Genomic DNA, 16812 nt, shown 5'->3' with positions numbered 1-16812 from the left:
TCTTTATCTTCCTCTATTTCTTTATGCATTTTATTTATTTCTCTGTTGTCCTCTTCATAACCATGGATGTAAGGCCATCTCCTTGAATTTCATTTATTCTGCAGTGTCCAGGGCTGAAGATTTCATATTGCTCTATCTTTTGTTGGTTGAGCTTTTACACTGGCCTCTACCCATTGGTCTACCTTAGGTATTGACTGTTAGTTCTGGTACTTCTTGCAGTCCTGAGGTAGAGAGAATCCTTTTGGCAGGAAGATGTTTTTTCCTGAAGAAGGCCTCCTCAGCTTTTTGGGTATGGTCACTGAATGGCCCGTGTTTCTCGGGAATCACTGTAGCTCACTTCAGACGGGTAGACCTGAATGGTAACAGTAGTCTTTGTTAGTCAGGAGGGCTCTCCTCTTACCTGGAGAAGTCCTGGAGACAGCTGCCCTACCTCTGGGTTTCTTGCTTTAAATTTAGTGAGCTGCTTCTGCTGTTCTTACACTGTTTTCTACGCACAGTCCTCTTGAAGAACCTGGGAACCCAGCAATTTGGTCAGTTTAGTTAGGGATAACTCTTTACACCTTGGAGCAGTATCTGGGAGCTGATCTCGGGGATTCCAGGCTTCTGTAGGTCTGAGGTTGGAGCTCTATGTCCATTACCCAAGTGGTAATCAGTGGCAGGTGAGCACAGCTCTCATGCATACAGCAGGAGGCTAGAGCCTGGAGCTTGCGGGAACCCAGAAACTTTTCCGGAGCTGGGTGTCCTGAAGTTATACCTGATGTTTCCCCCATCATGGGGTTTCTTTCTTCCAGGGAGACCCAGTCTGTGGTGTTTTGGGGTCTACAGTTCTGTCTATGGTGGTGTGTAGAGCATGCAGGAACAGGAGAGTGGTGGCTCCAAGCTGGAGACTAGGTGCCTTAGAGAACCTGAAAACTTTTCTAGAGAACCTTTTCTTGGGGGTTGGGGGTCCCAGCCAAGAGCTCCGAATTTGGACCTGCTATTTCCCTCACTGTGGGGTTTCCTCCCAACAGGGAAACCCAGTCTTTGGTGCTCTGAGGCCCGCAGTTCTGTCTGGGAAGGTGAGTCAGGAGTGCAGGAGGTCTCTGGGGTGACAGCTGAGCATCTGCTGGACCCTGGGACCTTTTCCAGGGTTTGACTGGGTGACCTGAGGTCGATCCTGATTGCTTCCTTCACCATGGAGTTTTCTCTTGACTGGAAATCCCAGCCTTAGGTGTTTGGGTACTCACAGTTCAGCCTGGGAAGATGATTAAAACATGCAGGCGTGTGGCTCTTGGCTGGCAATTGAGTGCCTGCAGGAACCGGGAACTCTTCTGGGTTTTAGCTGGGTGATCTGAACCGGATTGATTCTTACAATGTGGGGTTTCCTCTTACCTGGGAAACATAATTGCTGGTGTTTTAGGGCCCAGAGTTCGGTCTGTTGGTTGCTGTGCCATCACTGCTGTCCTGCTCCTCAGACATAGTGTCCTCCTGGCTCCACCATCTTGGATCTCCCCCAAGTGGTACATTCTTAAATGTGCATTGTGTTTTTATACTGTAGTAAGTCTGGGAAAAAGAAATTATTTCAATAAACATATCTGTGGGTCTTATGGATACCTTGATATATATATCAAGAACCTGGGAACCCAGCAATTTGGTCAGTTTAGTTAGGGATAACTCTTTACACCTTGGAGCAGTATCTGGGAGTATATATATATATATATATATATATATATATATATATATATATACACACACACACATTAACACTTTAAATGATGGTATTAAAATTGTATTTAATCTCACCTTCACAGGTTAGGCGTATTGGGAAACCTCACAGCTCCATGCAATGAGTACTGTGGCTGTACAAGTGCTGCCCATACTACTATATGTGGAAGAGATGATACTGAATATTTCTCTCCCTGCTTTGCAGGCTGCAAAATTGTTAAAGACATACTCGAAGAAAAGGTAAATTTTATGTTTCTTCCTCTCCACTGACATGGTCAGTTTGTAGACAGTGATTAGATTTACTCCTAGCTCTCTAAGATTTTGCTTTTATTTTTTCTCAGTGTTAATTTTAACAGCATGGGGAGTTTATGTTTTCCTTTCAGCAGCACTTGCTGAACTTGAACAGTCTCTCACATACCAAAGGATTGCCCAGTGCTGTGCTTTCTGCTGAGATTCAAATTGCCTACACTGTATTTTTCTGATATTTCTTCTATTTCTGCTCCATAGTTTCTCAAATATGGATATGACTTTTTAAAATGGGTGGGTGAATCCAGTGTTCTACCTCTGAGCTACATCTCGAGTTCCCCCTTTTTTTTTTTTGATTGTGTAGCAGATCTTACCATATATACAAAGCTTTCACAAAACATATCTGATATTCTAAAAAACCGAGTGCTATAGCAAACTCATATGAATGGGAGAAATAAGATTTAACTGAATATGCTAAAAATTCTAGTTATATATCTCATGGTGCCAACATGAAAGTACTGCTGCCACTACCCAAAACTCATTTTTTTTCTCAGTCCTGTTCTATTGTAGACAGCAATTGCCTACTCTACCACTTGTATAAATTTGTGGAGTTCTCTTTTCCTGATTATGTGTGTTGGCATGTTTTGATGTATTGCATATGTGTGCATACAGGAAGCACACCTGTGCATGCAAAATACTATTTGATATTTAAAAAATGAAAAAAGTATTTAGTTTCAAAATATGTAAATGAAATAGTTGTCAAAGGACAATCTCTGGTGTCATTTCCTCAGAAATAGTCCACTTTGATTTTTGAGGCAATCTTTCTTAGAGCTCTCCCCAGTAGGCTAGAGTACCTGGTCCCAAGATTCCCAGGGATTCACACATTCCTGGCTTTTGGGCAGTGGGCTTGCAAGCATACCACCATGCCAGGCTTTTTATGTGGACGCTGGTCATCAAATTGACACCTCACTGACTGAATTACCTCCCCAGCCCCTGGGTGCACATTTCATAGGCACTAATCATATTTTCTTCAGTTTCTATCTTTTAACTGGAAAAATTATGGATCAAGGTACTAAAAGTCCTGTGTTTGTTTCCTCTGTCTCCTGATTTCTGTGAAGGAAAGAGAGTAGTCAATAGTCTATTTACTAATCCCTAGTCATTATTTCAACATGTTTAATAACATGTATAATTTAGTATCATAACAAGATTTTTGACAAGTATAAAATATTTATGCATTTATAAAAATCATTCTTTTAAAATGTTATATGTTAAAAGAGTATTTAAGTCTTTAAAATATGGGAGAAATTTAGATGAAATAGAAAAGTATTATTTGCTATTGTAGTTTACCATTTATTAATTAAATTTTATCATAAGTATGGTGGTTTTGATATAGTTTGAATATGTCCTCCAACATTTATGTGTCAGAACCTAGGTCAGTAGTATGACAGGTGTAGAAGGTCATAGTATCCTTAAGAAGTGAGACTTGGTGTGGTGGGAAGCTGGGATATTAGTTTTTTTCTTTTTTTAATTTTCTATTAATTCTTTATAAGTTTCATATCATGCACCACAATCCCACTCATTTCCCTGTCCCTCATATCTTCCCTCTACCCTTCAACCTACCCCACAAAACAAAATTAAAAACACACAAAACAAAACAAGACACAGAAAATATCTTGTTGTTAGTGTGTCACAGTGTGTCTCACAGTATAGCCCTGTCTAAACATCTTATCTTGGAAGTGTTCATTGCAATGAGTCATTGGTCTGGTTCTCAGTCTCTGGTTTCTGTTACAGCATCAATATAGGCTCTTCAATGGGACTCCTTCCTGCTATCTTGTTGTTGCTTTCTGTCATGGAGATTCTGCAGCTTTGGATCCGGACAGGCCCTTTCATACACTTCAACAGTGTATGAATATGATGTATATTCATATTCACAGATGATGTATATTTTGGGGATAAACCCTGCATCTGGGCTTGGGTCTTGGGTGGTAGCTGAGCTAGTCAGCCTGCTGGTTCTTCCTTATCTGCACCACTAGAACCAGCCCTCCAATACTGCTCCAGCTAGGCCACCCAGTCCTGGCAAAGGCAAGAGGTTAGGATCAGCTCTCGTGTTCTTATGATCTCAGAACAAGTTCTCCCAGCTACCCCGGGTGTCAAGAGGGGAGGGGGAAGGGCATAACATCCATGCCACCTCAGAGCAGATTAGTGGTTCTCCAGCTCTCCTGTGTTCTTGTCCTTGGAGCTGGGTTCACCAAAGACTCAGCCCCCAGGGTCAGCTGTTCACTGAGAGGCTAAGCACAGTATCAGTACTGAGCTACTTTACTTTGTAGGAAATCCTGCTTAGGAATGTTCATCTCCAGGAATTCTTTATAATTTTCTTATATTTCTACAAAGTATAAGTAACCAATAATACATAGCAAATATAGAAAGATTCCACAAAATACTCATACAAAATTTATGATAACATTTGACAGTTAAAAATGGGGAAATATTTACAATGAAGGGTAGAGCTGACAGAAGTTGTATGACAGACAATAATCTTTGTTAGAAATAATAGCTCTGAAGCAAAATTGACTATGGTTATACAAACTTGATATGGATGGAACCAAAGACTGTACAGAATCAACATTAACTTCAAATGGGGAAAAAAAAAAAACTGAAACAAATTTTAACAAAATGTTGTAAGTGGTTATTAATATTTACTACCAGTTTATCTTTTAGTAATGCTGCTGTTAATCCTCAGCAGCTATATAACCAAATCACCACACAGAGACTGGGTTTTTAGTTAACCTAGAACACAATGCTGGGCAATATTTACTCCCTCCTAAACCTCCAAGCCCTCAGTTTCCTAACATTTAAATTTCCCACATTATACTTACTTTTTGTGAAATCTTAGGTCTGGTTCATGCTCCAAGTCCTCCAAGCTCTCTCCTCTCGCTCTGCTCTCCTCGTGCTCCTCTCCAGCAACTCCTCCTTCTCGCCCCTTCCTGTTCTCTAGCTCCTCCCCTCTTTCCTGTCGTCTGGCTCCTCCCATTGCACAACATTGTATCTAGTTGCTTTATTTGTGTCCTGTTTACACAAGAGTTGAGACAGGATGCTTATAGTGAGTATCACAATGCAATATCCAGATTGAAACCAGAGAGTTGGGGGTGGGGAAATCAGCATTTGTATTAACAAGAGTAAGGCATATACATTTTAAAAGAACATTATACCAACATTTCCCCCTTTAAGTCCAATAAAAGGCTCCTTTTCTTTTTTTTTTTAATCTAGGGCTTTTTTCCTCTGAGCTACCTCTCCAGTTTTACTACCGCATTTCCTGTTAGTCCCCTTGATTAGTGTGCAGTGGTGTCACGCTGTGCTTTTAATTTTCCATTCACAATATCTAGTGATGTTAGATGTCCTTTCATGGGATTGGTTGGCATCTATGTACTTTCTTTTTTTCAATGCACTTTATTCAGGAACCTTGAACAATCATCTGACCCTGGGGAAAGCCAGCCCACAGCTTAAATAGCCTCTGGGTAGCCAACCCAGGCGTGCCACGTGGGCAACGCAGATAGGTCCACATACATGGAAGCAAGCCAGATCTTCAGCCTTAGCCAAATGTGGAATTGTTCGTGACAGAGAGCACTCACCATCGGGAAGGTGGAAGATGGAAACCAGCTCTCTACAGTTCCCCCTTTTTGTTTTAGACGCATCAGGCAAGAGTAGAGGTCTGATCTCTGATATTAGAAATAAATTGGGACTTTGTACCGATGTTCATTTAGGTGTCATCCACCCAAAGAGCATCAGACCCGTCTGATACCTTTTTCTCAGAGGCGGGACCTGGGGCATCAACCCGCATGCAACCAGACATGCTCTTCTCTGGGTCCAAAGCGGCTGACCCTGAGTGCAGTGCTTAGCCTCGCATCCTGAGCATAACATTTTAGCTTTTTATGGTATCCAACCATGCTTGGGGAGAATGTCCTGCTTCAATGGCTGTAAAGGCCTGAATGATCATGGCTGCATCACACTGTTGTGAGACTCTAATCTTGCATATATACCACAGGCAAACCAAGGAGACCAACACCAGAAGGCCTGCTAACGCTCCCATGCCCGCCCATTCCTTCAGATGATTCATGGCTGCAGCAATCCATGATGATAATCCTGTAGCTAGTCCTGCGTCCACTCTGGTAGAATTTACTGTGACAATGGCCACTCTTAGCTGCTCCATCGTAGTATCGAATTCTCCAGTCCAATTACCTAAAATACAGCTCGACAATTGTTTAGACAGATTTGCAGCACAGGAAAAATTCTCATGTTATATGCTAGTGACTCAAAGTCCAGCATATTTTCATTGACAGCCAAGTTGAGCGATTTGCCATAGGGTATCAATTTGCTCCTGCACGAGGTCAATCCTCTGATTGAACACCATCAAGCTTCCTTTTAGTTGAGCATTAATTCCTTTATGTACAACTAAGTCATGAGTTACATTGGCTAAATGATTGTTCAGGGTCTGAGCAGTCTGCCCAGTATGACTCATGGCTAATGCCCCGGTGGTAGCTCTAACAGCCGCCAATGAGATGGTATGGACAATTTTCTTGATCGATTTGACTTACCAAAGCTGAATCAGGACCAGGTAAATAAACTAAATAGTCCTATATCCCCCAAAGAAATAGAAGCGGTCATCAAAAGTCTCCTATCCAAAAAAAGCCCAGGACCAGATGGCTTCAGCACAGAATTCTACCAGACCTTCAAAGAAGAGCTAACACCAATTCTCTTCAAACTATTCCACAAAATAGAAACAGAAGGAATATTACCAAATTCATTCTATGAAGCCACAGTCACCTTGGTACCTAAACCTCACAAAGACTCAACAAAGAAAGAGAATTTCCGGCCAATCTCCCTTATGAACATTGATGCAAAAATACTTAATAAAATACTTGCAAACCGAATCCAAGAACACATCAAAGATATTATCCACTATGACCAAGTAGGCTTCATCCCAGGTATGCAGGGGTGGTTCAATATATGGAAATCCATCAATGTGATCCACCATATTAACAAACTGAAAGAAAAAAACCACATGATAATCTCCCTAGATGCTGAAAAAGCATTTGACAAAATCCAACATCCATTCATGTTCAAAGTATTGGAGAGATCAGGGATACAAGGCACATATCCTTTTCTTTCAATACAACAATAATTATGAAAACTGTTAGATAAGATCTACACGTGCAATGTCTAGTCCATGTGTATTTAGCACATGGAGAGGGTATCTTAGGAGAAAGTGTCTGATTATCCTATCTATCTTGATAAGTTTAAAGTTCTATACCTAAATTAACTTTTATCCTTATTGGTATTACCTATATAAAAAGATTTCTTAATTTCTAAACAACTTAATCTTAAATGTCATACTGTAACTACTTGGTCTTCAACCCCATCAGAGACTTGAGAAGGAATAAAATTAGTTATGAGAGTAAATAGGAAGTGCATGTTAACAGCTTCCAAAAAGTAAAAAATTGATAGAGACAGTTTGCTGCTGAACAGTTAGTCACCCATAACGCTCTATAACGTTGGAGCATCATCTTCAGCCATCTGGCACAGAATATTTTGACAGACATATACATGAAGCAGGAACTATTTAGGACTTGCTTACCCTGTCTTGGCAGAGTTCGGCAGTCAACTTGTCCTACATTTAAGCTTGCCCATTTTAGGCAGAATTTGTCTGTTGTGAAGCGAGGGTATTTTCTTTACCCGAGTGGCTTGTTTGCCACATTTGAAGCCATCTCCATATGGAGGTTTCTTCAATGCTCATTATCTTCTTTCAGGTAGGCGGGGTGCTGCCAGAAAATGACTTGTCTCATTGTCAAAGAATCTTTAAAATAATAAGAACATTTTAAATGCCATATTCTGTAGGTCTCTGAAGTTTTTGAAGACTACCTATCTTTATGTAATTGCTTTGTATACAAAATCATATCTATCTGTCAAACCTATGAGATATACTCCTGTGATAAATTAGACTAGTGTCTGAAATGACTATGAGTTGAAGAACTAATAATTAACTTGCATACCTAATATCCTAACCACCTTTTAATAATAGTTTAAAAGTATTGGAAGTAACCTTGACTTTCTATCAATATAGTAAAGCTTATGCCAATGTATTAAAAATACTTATTTTTGCATCAATATGCAAAATCCTATACCAGAGTTAAAATTAACCTTATTTGGGAATAACAAATAAAACCTTAAGTTGAGTAGATTCAATAATCTACCCTTTTTTTCTATTTTTATAAAATATCCCTGTATATTCCTTGTTTTACTTTGAATAAGACCATTAATAATAAACATCTTCCAATGACAAAAAAATTTCGTAGCTATAGCAAACAACCAAAAACATACCCAACCCCCTTTAAAGGAAATTGTTCGCCATTCTCATGAGTTTCTTCTAGCTGACATTGTGGACATGTAGAAATCCTGTAGGGGGCCCAAATAAAAATGGTTAACTAAGCAAGCAATAAGATTTGTGGTCCAATAACATTTGAATGTTGAGAAATTTCAGGCTTAATAAAAGTCCTTTTTGGAACAGTCTAAAATGCTGGATCAGTTAATATTAGTAGCTTTCTTCAAAGTTTTTTTGGGAGCAGGCTTTGATGAGAAATGGCAATTGAAGCAGTTGAGGCAGGTATAAGCAGAATGCTGGAACATGCAAGATGCTGGAACAGATGTGTCAATGTCTCAGCATGCTGAAGAATGATTCTATTAGGTTTGATCCAGCATCTCTGGTGTCCAGTTCTTTTGTTCTGCAAACATATAATTTCTCACAAGCATTATAGAGTTCTAAAATTATAAATGTATGAGATGTGAAGGATGAAACTAAACTGTAAGCCATTTTTATCTATGCAAAATAAAAGGTTAGCATAATACATTTTGAGAATATTATAGCCAAGGATTTATTGGCCAAATATTATTGAAGTTTTTGGCTGGAGACACATTTTTATGTCTCAGTCAGTTTTAGAGTTGTTCCCATGCAAAGGTATTAGCAATATAAGTTACCATTATTATTGAACATACAATCATTATCATCAAAACAAGGTTAGATAGATTAAAATATCTTTTCGGGCTCTTGCGTGCCTGTTGTATTAGGCCAAGTTGCTACCTATTTCCCTAGAGAAGCCTCCCATTAGAGACAAGCTGGTTGCCTTGAGCAATAGAAAATGTATGTTTTAAGTAAACTTTACTGCCTTTACTAAAGTAAAAAAAAAGTCTTTTCTTCATATTAATAATATGGACAATGGGACTCTTTTTTATTTTTTTATTTTTTATTAATTACACTTTATTCATTTTGTATCCCCCCATAAGCCCCTCCCACCTTCCCTCCCGATCCCACCCTCCTTCCCCTTTCTGCATGCATGCCCCTCCCCAAGTCCACTGATAGGGGAGGTTCTCCTCTCCTTTCTGATCTTAGTCTATCAGTTCTCATCAAAAGTGGCTGCATTGTCCTCGTCTGTGGCCTGGTAAGGCTGCTCCCCGCTCAGGGGGAGGTGATCAAAGAGCAGACCAATCAGATTATGTCAGAGGCAGTCCCTCTTCCCATTACTAGGTAACCCACTTGGACACTGAACTGCCATGGTCTACATCTGTGCAGGGGTTCTAGGTTATCTCCATGAATAGTCCTTGGTTGGAGTATGAGTCTCTGGGAAGTTCCCTGTGTTCAAATTTTCTTGTTCTGTTGCTCTCCTTGTGGAGTTCCTGTCCTCTCCAGCTCTTACAATGGACTCTTATGCTTCTAAAAATTTCTCACTTTTTATATATCTTTGTAATAAGAACTCTTGGACTTTTCTTCATAATCTTGTATCTTTCACTGGTTCTTTTTGTTGTAGCTTTGGGTATAAGATAGCAAGACTGAGAACTTCTGTCAGTAGTTTCTCTAGCTCAACAAAGATCTCATTCTCATTATCAAGAGAGGAGCTACTTCATCTAATCTAAAACATTAATGAATATATTAGGTGCCAAAGTATACTGAAGTATTTATGTCAAAGTTTATATCTATTATAAAATCTGTCTAGAATAGGACAATATATGAGAATTAATAAATGGAATTTTTCTGTTATAACTCAATTTGTAACATAATCCTACACAAGAAATTGATAGAGTAAGTCATTCAAAGCAAGTCATAGAGGACCCAAATGAAGGAGATACAGTGCAAGCAAGAATCTGTTAGCGTATATCTCATTCACCAAAGCATTTATTGAATGTGAACTGTAAAGAATATTTCTAAATAAATTTTGATTTTATTTTGGGTGGCTCAAAGATTAGTAAAAATAATAATAATAATTAACAAAAAAAGTTCTTAGGGTTTCTGTCAGAAGTATCCTGAAACTATTTCTCTTGACTTTGTATAGTTTTTTACAAACATCTTTATTGATTTAGTTTACTGTCTGTATTTGGTGTGTAACCTAAAGGTTTATACTGAATGTCTTGTTCCATTGCTCTCTTCCTTAATTTTTGAGACTGTCTCTCATTGGATCTGAAGATCTCCAGTTTTGGTTAGGCTCGGTGGCCAGCTATCACTAGGGATTTTTTCTCCCTTTTTCAGCTCAGAACTAGAGGTATAGATGGACTTTCCCCATAGGTGTTGGTATTCAAATGCAGTTCCACTTGTGCATGGCAAACACTCTACTGAATGAGCCATCAATGCTCTATTTGCTTATATATATTTAAACTTTGTAGGCACTTCTATGCTTTTTTAGTTGAAAATGGATTTTATACAATATATTTTGATTACGGTTTGCCCTCCTTCAGCTCCTACTAGATCACCCCACTTCTTCACCTAACTAAAGCTGCAACATTTCCTGCTTTCAATCATTAGAAAAACAAGCAGGCAAATGATAGTAATAGTGATGATTAAAAGATGAGGTCAAAACAAATAAACCAGACAAGGACAAAACAAACAAATAAACTGAGAAGTAAAATGGTCAAATACAAAGCACAAGAAAAACATACAGATGCTGATAGGGACACACTCATAAACACAAAATCTCATAAAACAAAATTAAAAGTTACAGTATATAAGCAAAAGATCTGTAGGTAAAAAAATACATAGGTGGACCTGTAGAGAGCTGCGGAATGCTGTGCCTTAAAGATGGAGCTGGTTTCCGCCTTCCACCTTCCCGATGGTGAGTGCTTTCTGTCACGAACAATTCGACATTTGGCTAAGGCTGAGGATCTGGCTTGCTTCCATGTATGTGGACCTATCTGCATTGCCCACGTGGCACGCTGGGGTTGACTACCCAGAGGCTATTTAAGCTGTGGGCTGGCTTTCCCCAGGGTCAGATGATTGTTCAAGGTTCCTGAATAAACTGCATTAAAAAAATACATAGGTAAATAAATCAATTCCTAGACAATGTATTAAAAGACAAAAATACTCAAAAATTTCATTTGGTTTGTTTGGTGTTGGTCAGCTACTGCTAAACATGCAGCTTGCCATTAAGAGTAGTTCAGATGCAGAGTAAGACTTGTTTGAAGAAAACTAATTTTTCCTTTAAAAGTGGTTGTCAGTTGGAGATAGCTTTTGGGTTAAGTATGAAGGCTAGTGTCTATTTCCCTTCTCAGGATTGATGATGCCATCTGACCCAGACCTGTGCATGCTATTACTTTATGTGTAAGTTCATATGTGCACCAGTCCTGTTGGCTTCTCTCCATGCCCTCTGGCTCTTAAAACTTTTCTGCTCCATTTTCTTCAAAATTTTCCCGTACCCATAAGGGAGGAACTTGATGTAGACATCCAACTGAGGAGTGAGTATTCCAAGATCTCTCTCTCTGCACAGACATGGGTCTCTGTATTTGTTCAAACCTACTGCAGGAGGAAGCTTCTCTGATAATGGCTGAGCAAGATAAGATATTGATTTTAAAATACTAGATGGTCACTGAGAGTCATTTAATGGTTATGTTGCTTTAGCTGAACAATAGTAGTTTTAGGTTTTCTCCTGGGTTGGTCTATGTGGTCTCAAATTCTTGGCTGCTGAAAAGTGCTGAGTATGGGTTCCATCTCATACAGTAGGCCTTAAATCCAATCAGATAGTGGTTCGTTGCTCCTGCAACATTTGTGCCACTATTGCCTCACAATTGTTGCAGACAATTCACCATTGTAGATCACAGAATTTGTAACTGGATGGGGTTTTTTACCTTTCTAATCTAGTAGCCTGCAGAGTGCTGTATAGTACCATGAGCACCAGTTCTAGTCAATAGGGGTGAGGGTTCTAGGTAGGTAACAGTTCAGTTCTCAACATTCAGTGAGTTCTGTAAATGTTGTCTTCAACAAGAAGACCTTGCCAGCAGTTTGATCTTAGCCATTCTGACAGATATAAAATGGAATTTCAGAGTTGTTTTGATTTGCATTTCTCTGATGACTAGGGATATTGAACATTTCTTTAAGTATTTCTCAACCATTCGAAATTTCTCTATTAAAAAATTCTTTGTTTAGACCTATATACCATTTTTAATTGGATTACTAATTTTAAATCTAATTTTTTAAGTAGTTCATATATTTTGAATATTAGACCAGTGTTAGATGTGAGTTCATAAAAATCACTTCCCACTCTTTTTTTTTTTTTCACTTCACATTCTTTAGGCTGCCTTTTTTTTCTGACTGATGGTTTCCTTTGTCTTGCAGAAGATTTTCAGTTAAATGACGTCCCATTTATTAAATAACAGTCTTGGTGTCTGCAATATCTGTGTTCTGCTCAGAAATTTGTCTTCTGTGCCAGAACATTCATGGATTCTCCACTTTCTATTAGATTCAGTGTGTCTTGTTTTATGTTGAAGTATTTAATCAAGTTGAGCTTGAGTGTTGTGCAGGGTGATAAATATGGATATATTGGCATTCTTCTATATGCATCTAGTTTAAGGAGCAGCATTTGTTAAAATTCTTTTCATTTACAGTGTTTATTTCTGGCCTCTTCTTCAAAAATCAGATGCCCATAGTTATGTGGATTTATGTCTTCATTTTGATTCAGTTTGATTCCATTGATCAGCATGTATTTTTTGTGGCAATACCTTATAGTTTTTATTTCTATAGCTCTGTAGTACAACTTGAAATCAGGATGGTGATAGATGCAGCAGTTCTTTTATTTTTCAGAATTATTTTTGCTATCTTTGGTTGATGCATTTCTACATGAAGTTGAGAATTGTTCTTTAGAGTTCTGTAAATAAGTGTGTTAGACATTTGATGGGGATTGCATTGAATATGTAGATTTCTTTTTGTAGAATTGCCATTTTTACCATGTTAATCCTACTGATCTAGGAGCATGGGAGAGTTTTTCCTCTGATATTTGCTTCAATTTCTTTCTTCACAGAGTTGAAATTTTTTTTTTTTTTATTTTTTATTTTTTCAATGCAGTTTATTCAGGAACATTGAACAATCCTCGGACCCCGGGGAAAGCCAGCCCACAGCTTAAATAGCCTCTGGGTAGCCAACCCAGGCGTGCCACGGGGGCAATGCAGATAGGTTCACATACATGGAAGCAAGCCAGATCCTCGGCCTTAGCCAAATGTGGAGTTGTTCGTGACAGAGAGCACTCACCATCGGGAAGGTGGAAGGCGGAAACCAGCTCCATCTTTAAGGCATAGCATTCCGCAGCTCTCTACAGTTCCCCCTTTTTGTTTTAGACGCATCAGGCAAGAGTAGAGGTCTGATCTCTGATATTAGAAATAAATTGGGACTTTGTACAGATGTTCATTTAGGTGTCATCCACCCAGAGAGCATCAGACCCGTCCGATACCTTTTTCTCAGAGGCGGGACCTGGGGCATCAACCCGCATGCAATCAGACATGCTCTTCTCTGGGTCCAAAGCGGCTGACCCTAAGTGCAGTGCTTAGCCTCGCATCCTGAGCGTATCATTTTAGCTTTTTATGGTATCCAACCATGCTTGGGGAGAATGTCCTGCTTCAATGGCTGTAAAGGCCTGAATGATCATGGCTGCATCACACTGTTGTGAGACTCTAATCTTGCATATATACCACAGGCAAACCAAGGAGACCAACACCAGAAGGCCTGCTAACACTCCCATGCCCGCCCATTCCTTCAGATGATTCATGGCTGCAGCAATCCATGTTGATAATCCTCTGGCTAGTCCTGCGTCCACTCTGGTAGAATTTACTGTGACAATGGCCACTCTCAGCTGCTCCATCGTAGTATCGAATTCTCCAGTCCAATTACCTAAAATATAGCTCGACAATTGTTTAGACAGATTTGCAGCGCAGGAAAAATTCTCATGTTGTATGCTAGTGACACAAAAGTCCAGCATACTTTCATTGACAGCCAGGTTGAGCGATTTGCCATAGGGTATCAATTTGCTCCTGCAAGAGGTCAATCCTCTGATTGAACACCATCAAGCTTCCTTTTAGTTGAGCATTAATTCCTTTATGTACAACTAAGGCATGAGCTACATTGGCTAAATGATTATTCAGGGTTTGAGCAGTCTGCCCAGTATGACTCATGGCTAATGCCCTGGTGGTAGCTCCAACAGCCGTCAATGAGATGGTAGTAACAATGGTGGCTGTAGTTCCAAGATCCCTTTTCTGTCTGAAGAGAGTCATAGCGTGAGGGGCATCAATGGGCATAGGCACCCAGTGAGGCATGCGAGTAACCAGGGCATACCTAACTTTACTAGCATTCCAGCATTGGGCAAAAAAGCAAGTATCATTACCACAATTACTTGGCTCTATCTGGCTAATAATGAATAAAAATGGGGGATATAGACAAACAGGTGTGGGCTTATAGGAAATATTATGAGAAGCCTTAACCCCTCGTTGGAACATCCTGCGTCAGTTCTAGAACTAGCAGTGGTGGTGTCCGAGGTCTGAGTAGGTTCAGGAGACCATTGCCCCCAGGGGCGAGACGTGCTCCATGCCAATTGACTAACTCCATGTTTTCCTCCAATTTTGAAAGTCATTTAAGGTTCTTAAATTACTTTTTTCCCTTTTTTCTTAAATTTTTCATCAATTACACTTTATTCATTCTGCATCCCCCCATAAGCCCCTCCCTCCTCCCATCCCAATCCAACCCTCCCTCCTCCCTCTGCTTGCATGCCACTCCCCAAGTCCACTAATAGGGGAGGTTCTCCTCTCCTTTCTGATCTTAGTCTGTCAGTTCACATCAAAAGTGGCTGTATTGTCCTCTACTGTGGCCTGGTAAGGCTGCTCCCCCCCCCCCCAGAGGGAGGTGATCAAAGAGCAGGCCAATCAGATTATGTCAGAGGCAGTCCCTCTTCACATTACTATGTAACCCAATTGGACTCTGAACTGCCCTGGGCTACATCTGTGCAGGGGTTCTAGGTTATCTCCATGAATAGTCCTTGGTTGGAGTATGAGTCTCTGGGAAGTTCCCTATGTTCAAATTTTCTTGTTCTGTTGCTCTCCTTGTGGAGACCCTGTCCTCTCCAGCTCTTACTATTTCCCAGGTCTTACCTAAAATTCCGTTCACTCTGCCCAGCAGTTGCCCATCAGGCTCAGCATCTGCTTTGATAGTCTGAAGGGCAGAGGCTTTCAGAGGCCCTCTGTGGTAGGTTCCTAGGTTGTTTCCTGTTTTCTTCTTCTTCTGATGTCCATCCTCTTTGCCTTTCTGGATGGGGTTTGGACGTTTTAGTTAGGGTCCTCTCTCTTGCTTAGTTTCTTTAGATGCACAGGTTTTAGTGGGTTTGTCCTATGTTGTATGTCTATATGAGTGAGTATATACCATGTGTGTCTTTTTGCTTCTGAGACAACTCACTCAGGATGATCCTTTCCAGATCCCACCATTTACCTGCAAATTTCATGATTTCCTTATTTTTCATTGCTGAGTAATATTCCATTGTGTAGATGTACCACAATTTCTGCATCCATTCTTCAGTTGAGGGGCATCTGGGTTGTTTCCAGCTTCTGGCTATTACAAATAAAGCTGCTACAAACATGGTTGAGCAAATGTCCTTTTTGTGTACTTGAGCCTCTTTTGGATATATGCCCAGTAGTGGTATGGCTGGATCTTGAGGAAGCGCTATTCCTAGTTGTCTGAGAAAGCGCCAGATTGATTTCCAGAGTGGTTGTACAAGTTTACATTCCCACCAGCAGTGGAGAAGGGTTCCCCTTTCTCCACAACCTCTCCAGCATGTGTTGTCACTTGAGTTTTTGATTTTGGCCATTCTCATGGGTGTAAGGTGAAATCTCAGGGTTGTTTTGATTTGCATTTCCCTAATGGCTAATGAGGTTGAGCATTTCTTTAAGTGCTTCTCTGCCATTCGGTATTCCTCTACAGAGAATTCTCTGTTTAGCTCTGTTCCCCATTTTTTAAGTGGATTACTTGGTTTGCTGCTTTTCAGCTTCTTTAGTTCTTTATATATACTGGATATGAGTCCTCTGTCAGATAAAGGGTTGGTGAAGATTCTTTCCCAATCTGTAGGTGGTCGCTTTGTTTTGATGACGGTGTCCTTTGCTTTACAGAAGCTTTTCAATTTCATGAGGTCCCATTTATTGGTTGTTGCTCTTAGAGCCTGTGCTGTTGGTGTTCTGTTCAGGAAGTTTCCCCCTGTACCAATGAGTTCTAGGGTATTTCCCACTTTTTTTTCAAGCCGATTTAATGTGTCTGGTTTTACGTTGAGGTCTTTGATCCACTTGAACTTCAGTTTTGTGCAGGGTGACAAGTATGGATCTATTTTCATTTTTCTACATGTAGACATCCAGTTAGACCAGCACCATTTGTTGAAGATGCTATCTTTTTTCCATTGTATGGTTTTGGCGTCTTTGTCAAAGATCAGGTGTCCATAAGTGTGTGGGTTTATTTCTGGGTCCTCTGTTCGGTTCCATTGATCCACCATTCTGTTTCTATGCCAGTACCATGCAGTTTTTAAAACT

General features: G+C 39.9%; 1 protein-coding gene across 1 annotated transcript in view; it reads left to right on the top strand.

Moving 5' to 3' along the window:
- Positions 1-16812, top strand: part of LOC110540440 (solute carrier organic anion transporter family member 6C1-like) — a 107830-nt gene that overhangs the window by 67528 nt on the left and 23490 nt on the right. The window contains exon 9 of the mRNA XM_060367826.1: positions 1791-1944. Coding sequence (XP_060223809.1) covers positions 1791-1944 — 154 coding nt within the window. The remainder of the gene's footprint in view (positions 1-1790; positions 1945-16812) is intronic.

This window comes from Meriones unguiculatus, chromosome 15, assembly GCF_030254825.1.
Source record: "Meriones unguiculatus strain TT.TT164.6M chromosome 15, Bangor_MerUng_6.1, whole genome shotgun sequence".
NCBI lineage: Eukaryota > Metazoa > Chordata > Mammalia > Rodentia > Muridae > Meriones > Meriones unguiculatus.
This window is presented reverse-complemented; position numbering and strand designations above follow the sequence as displayed.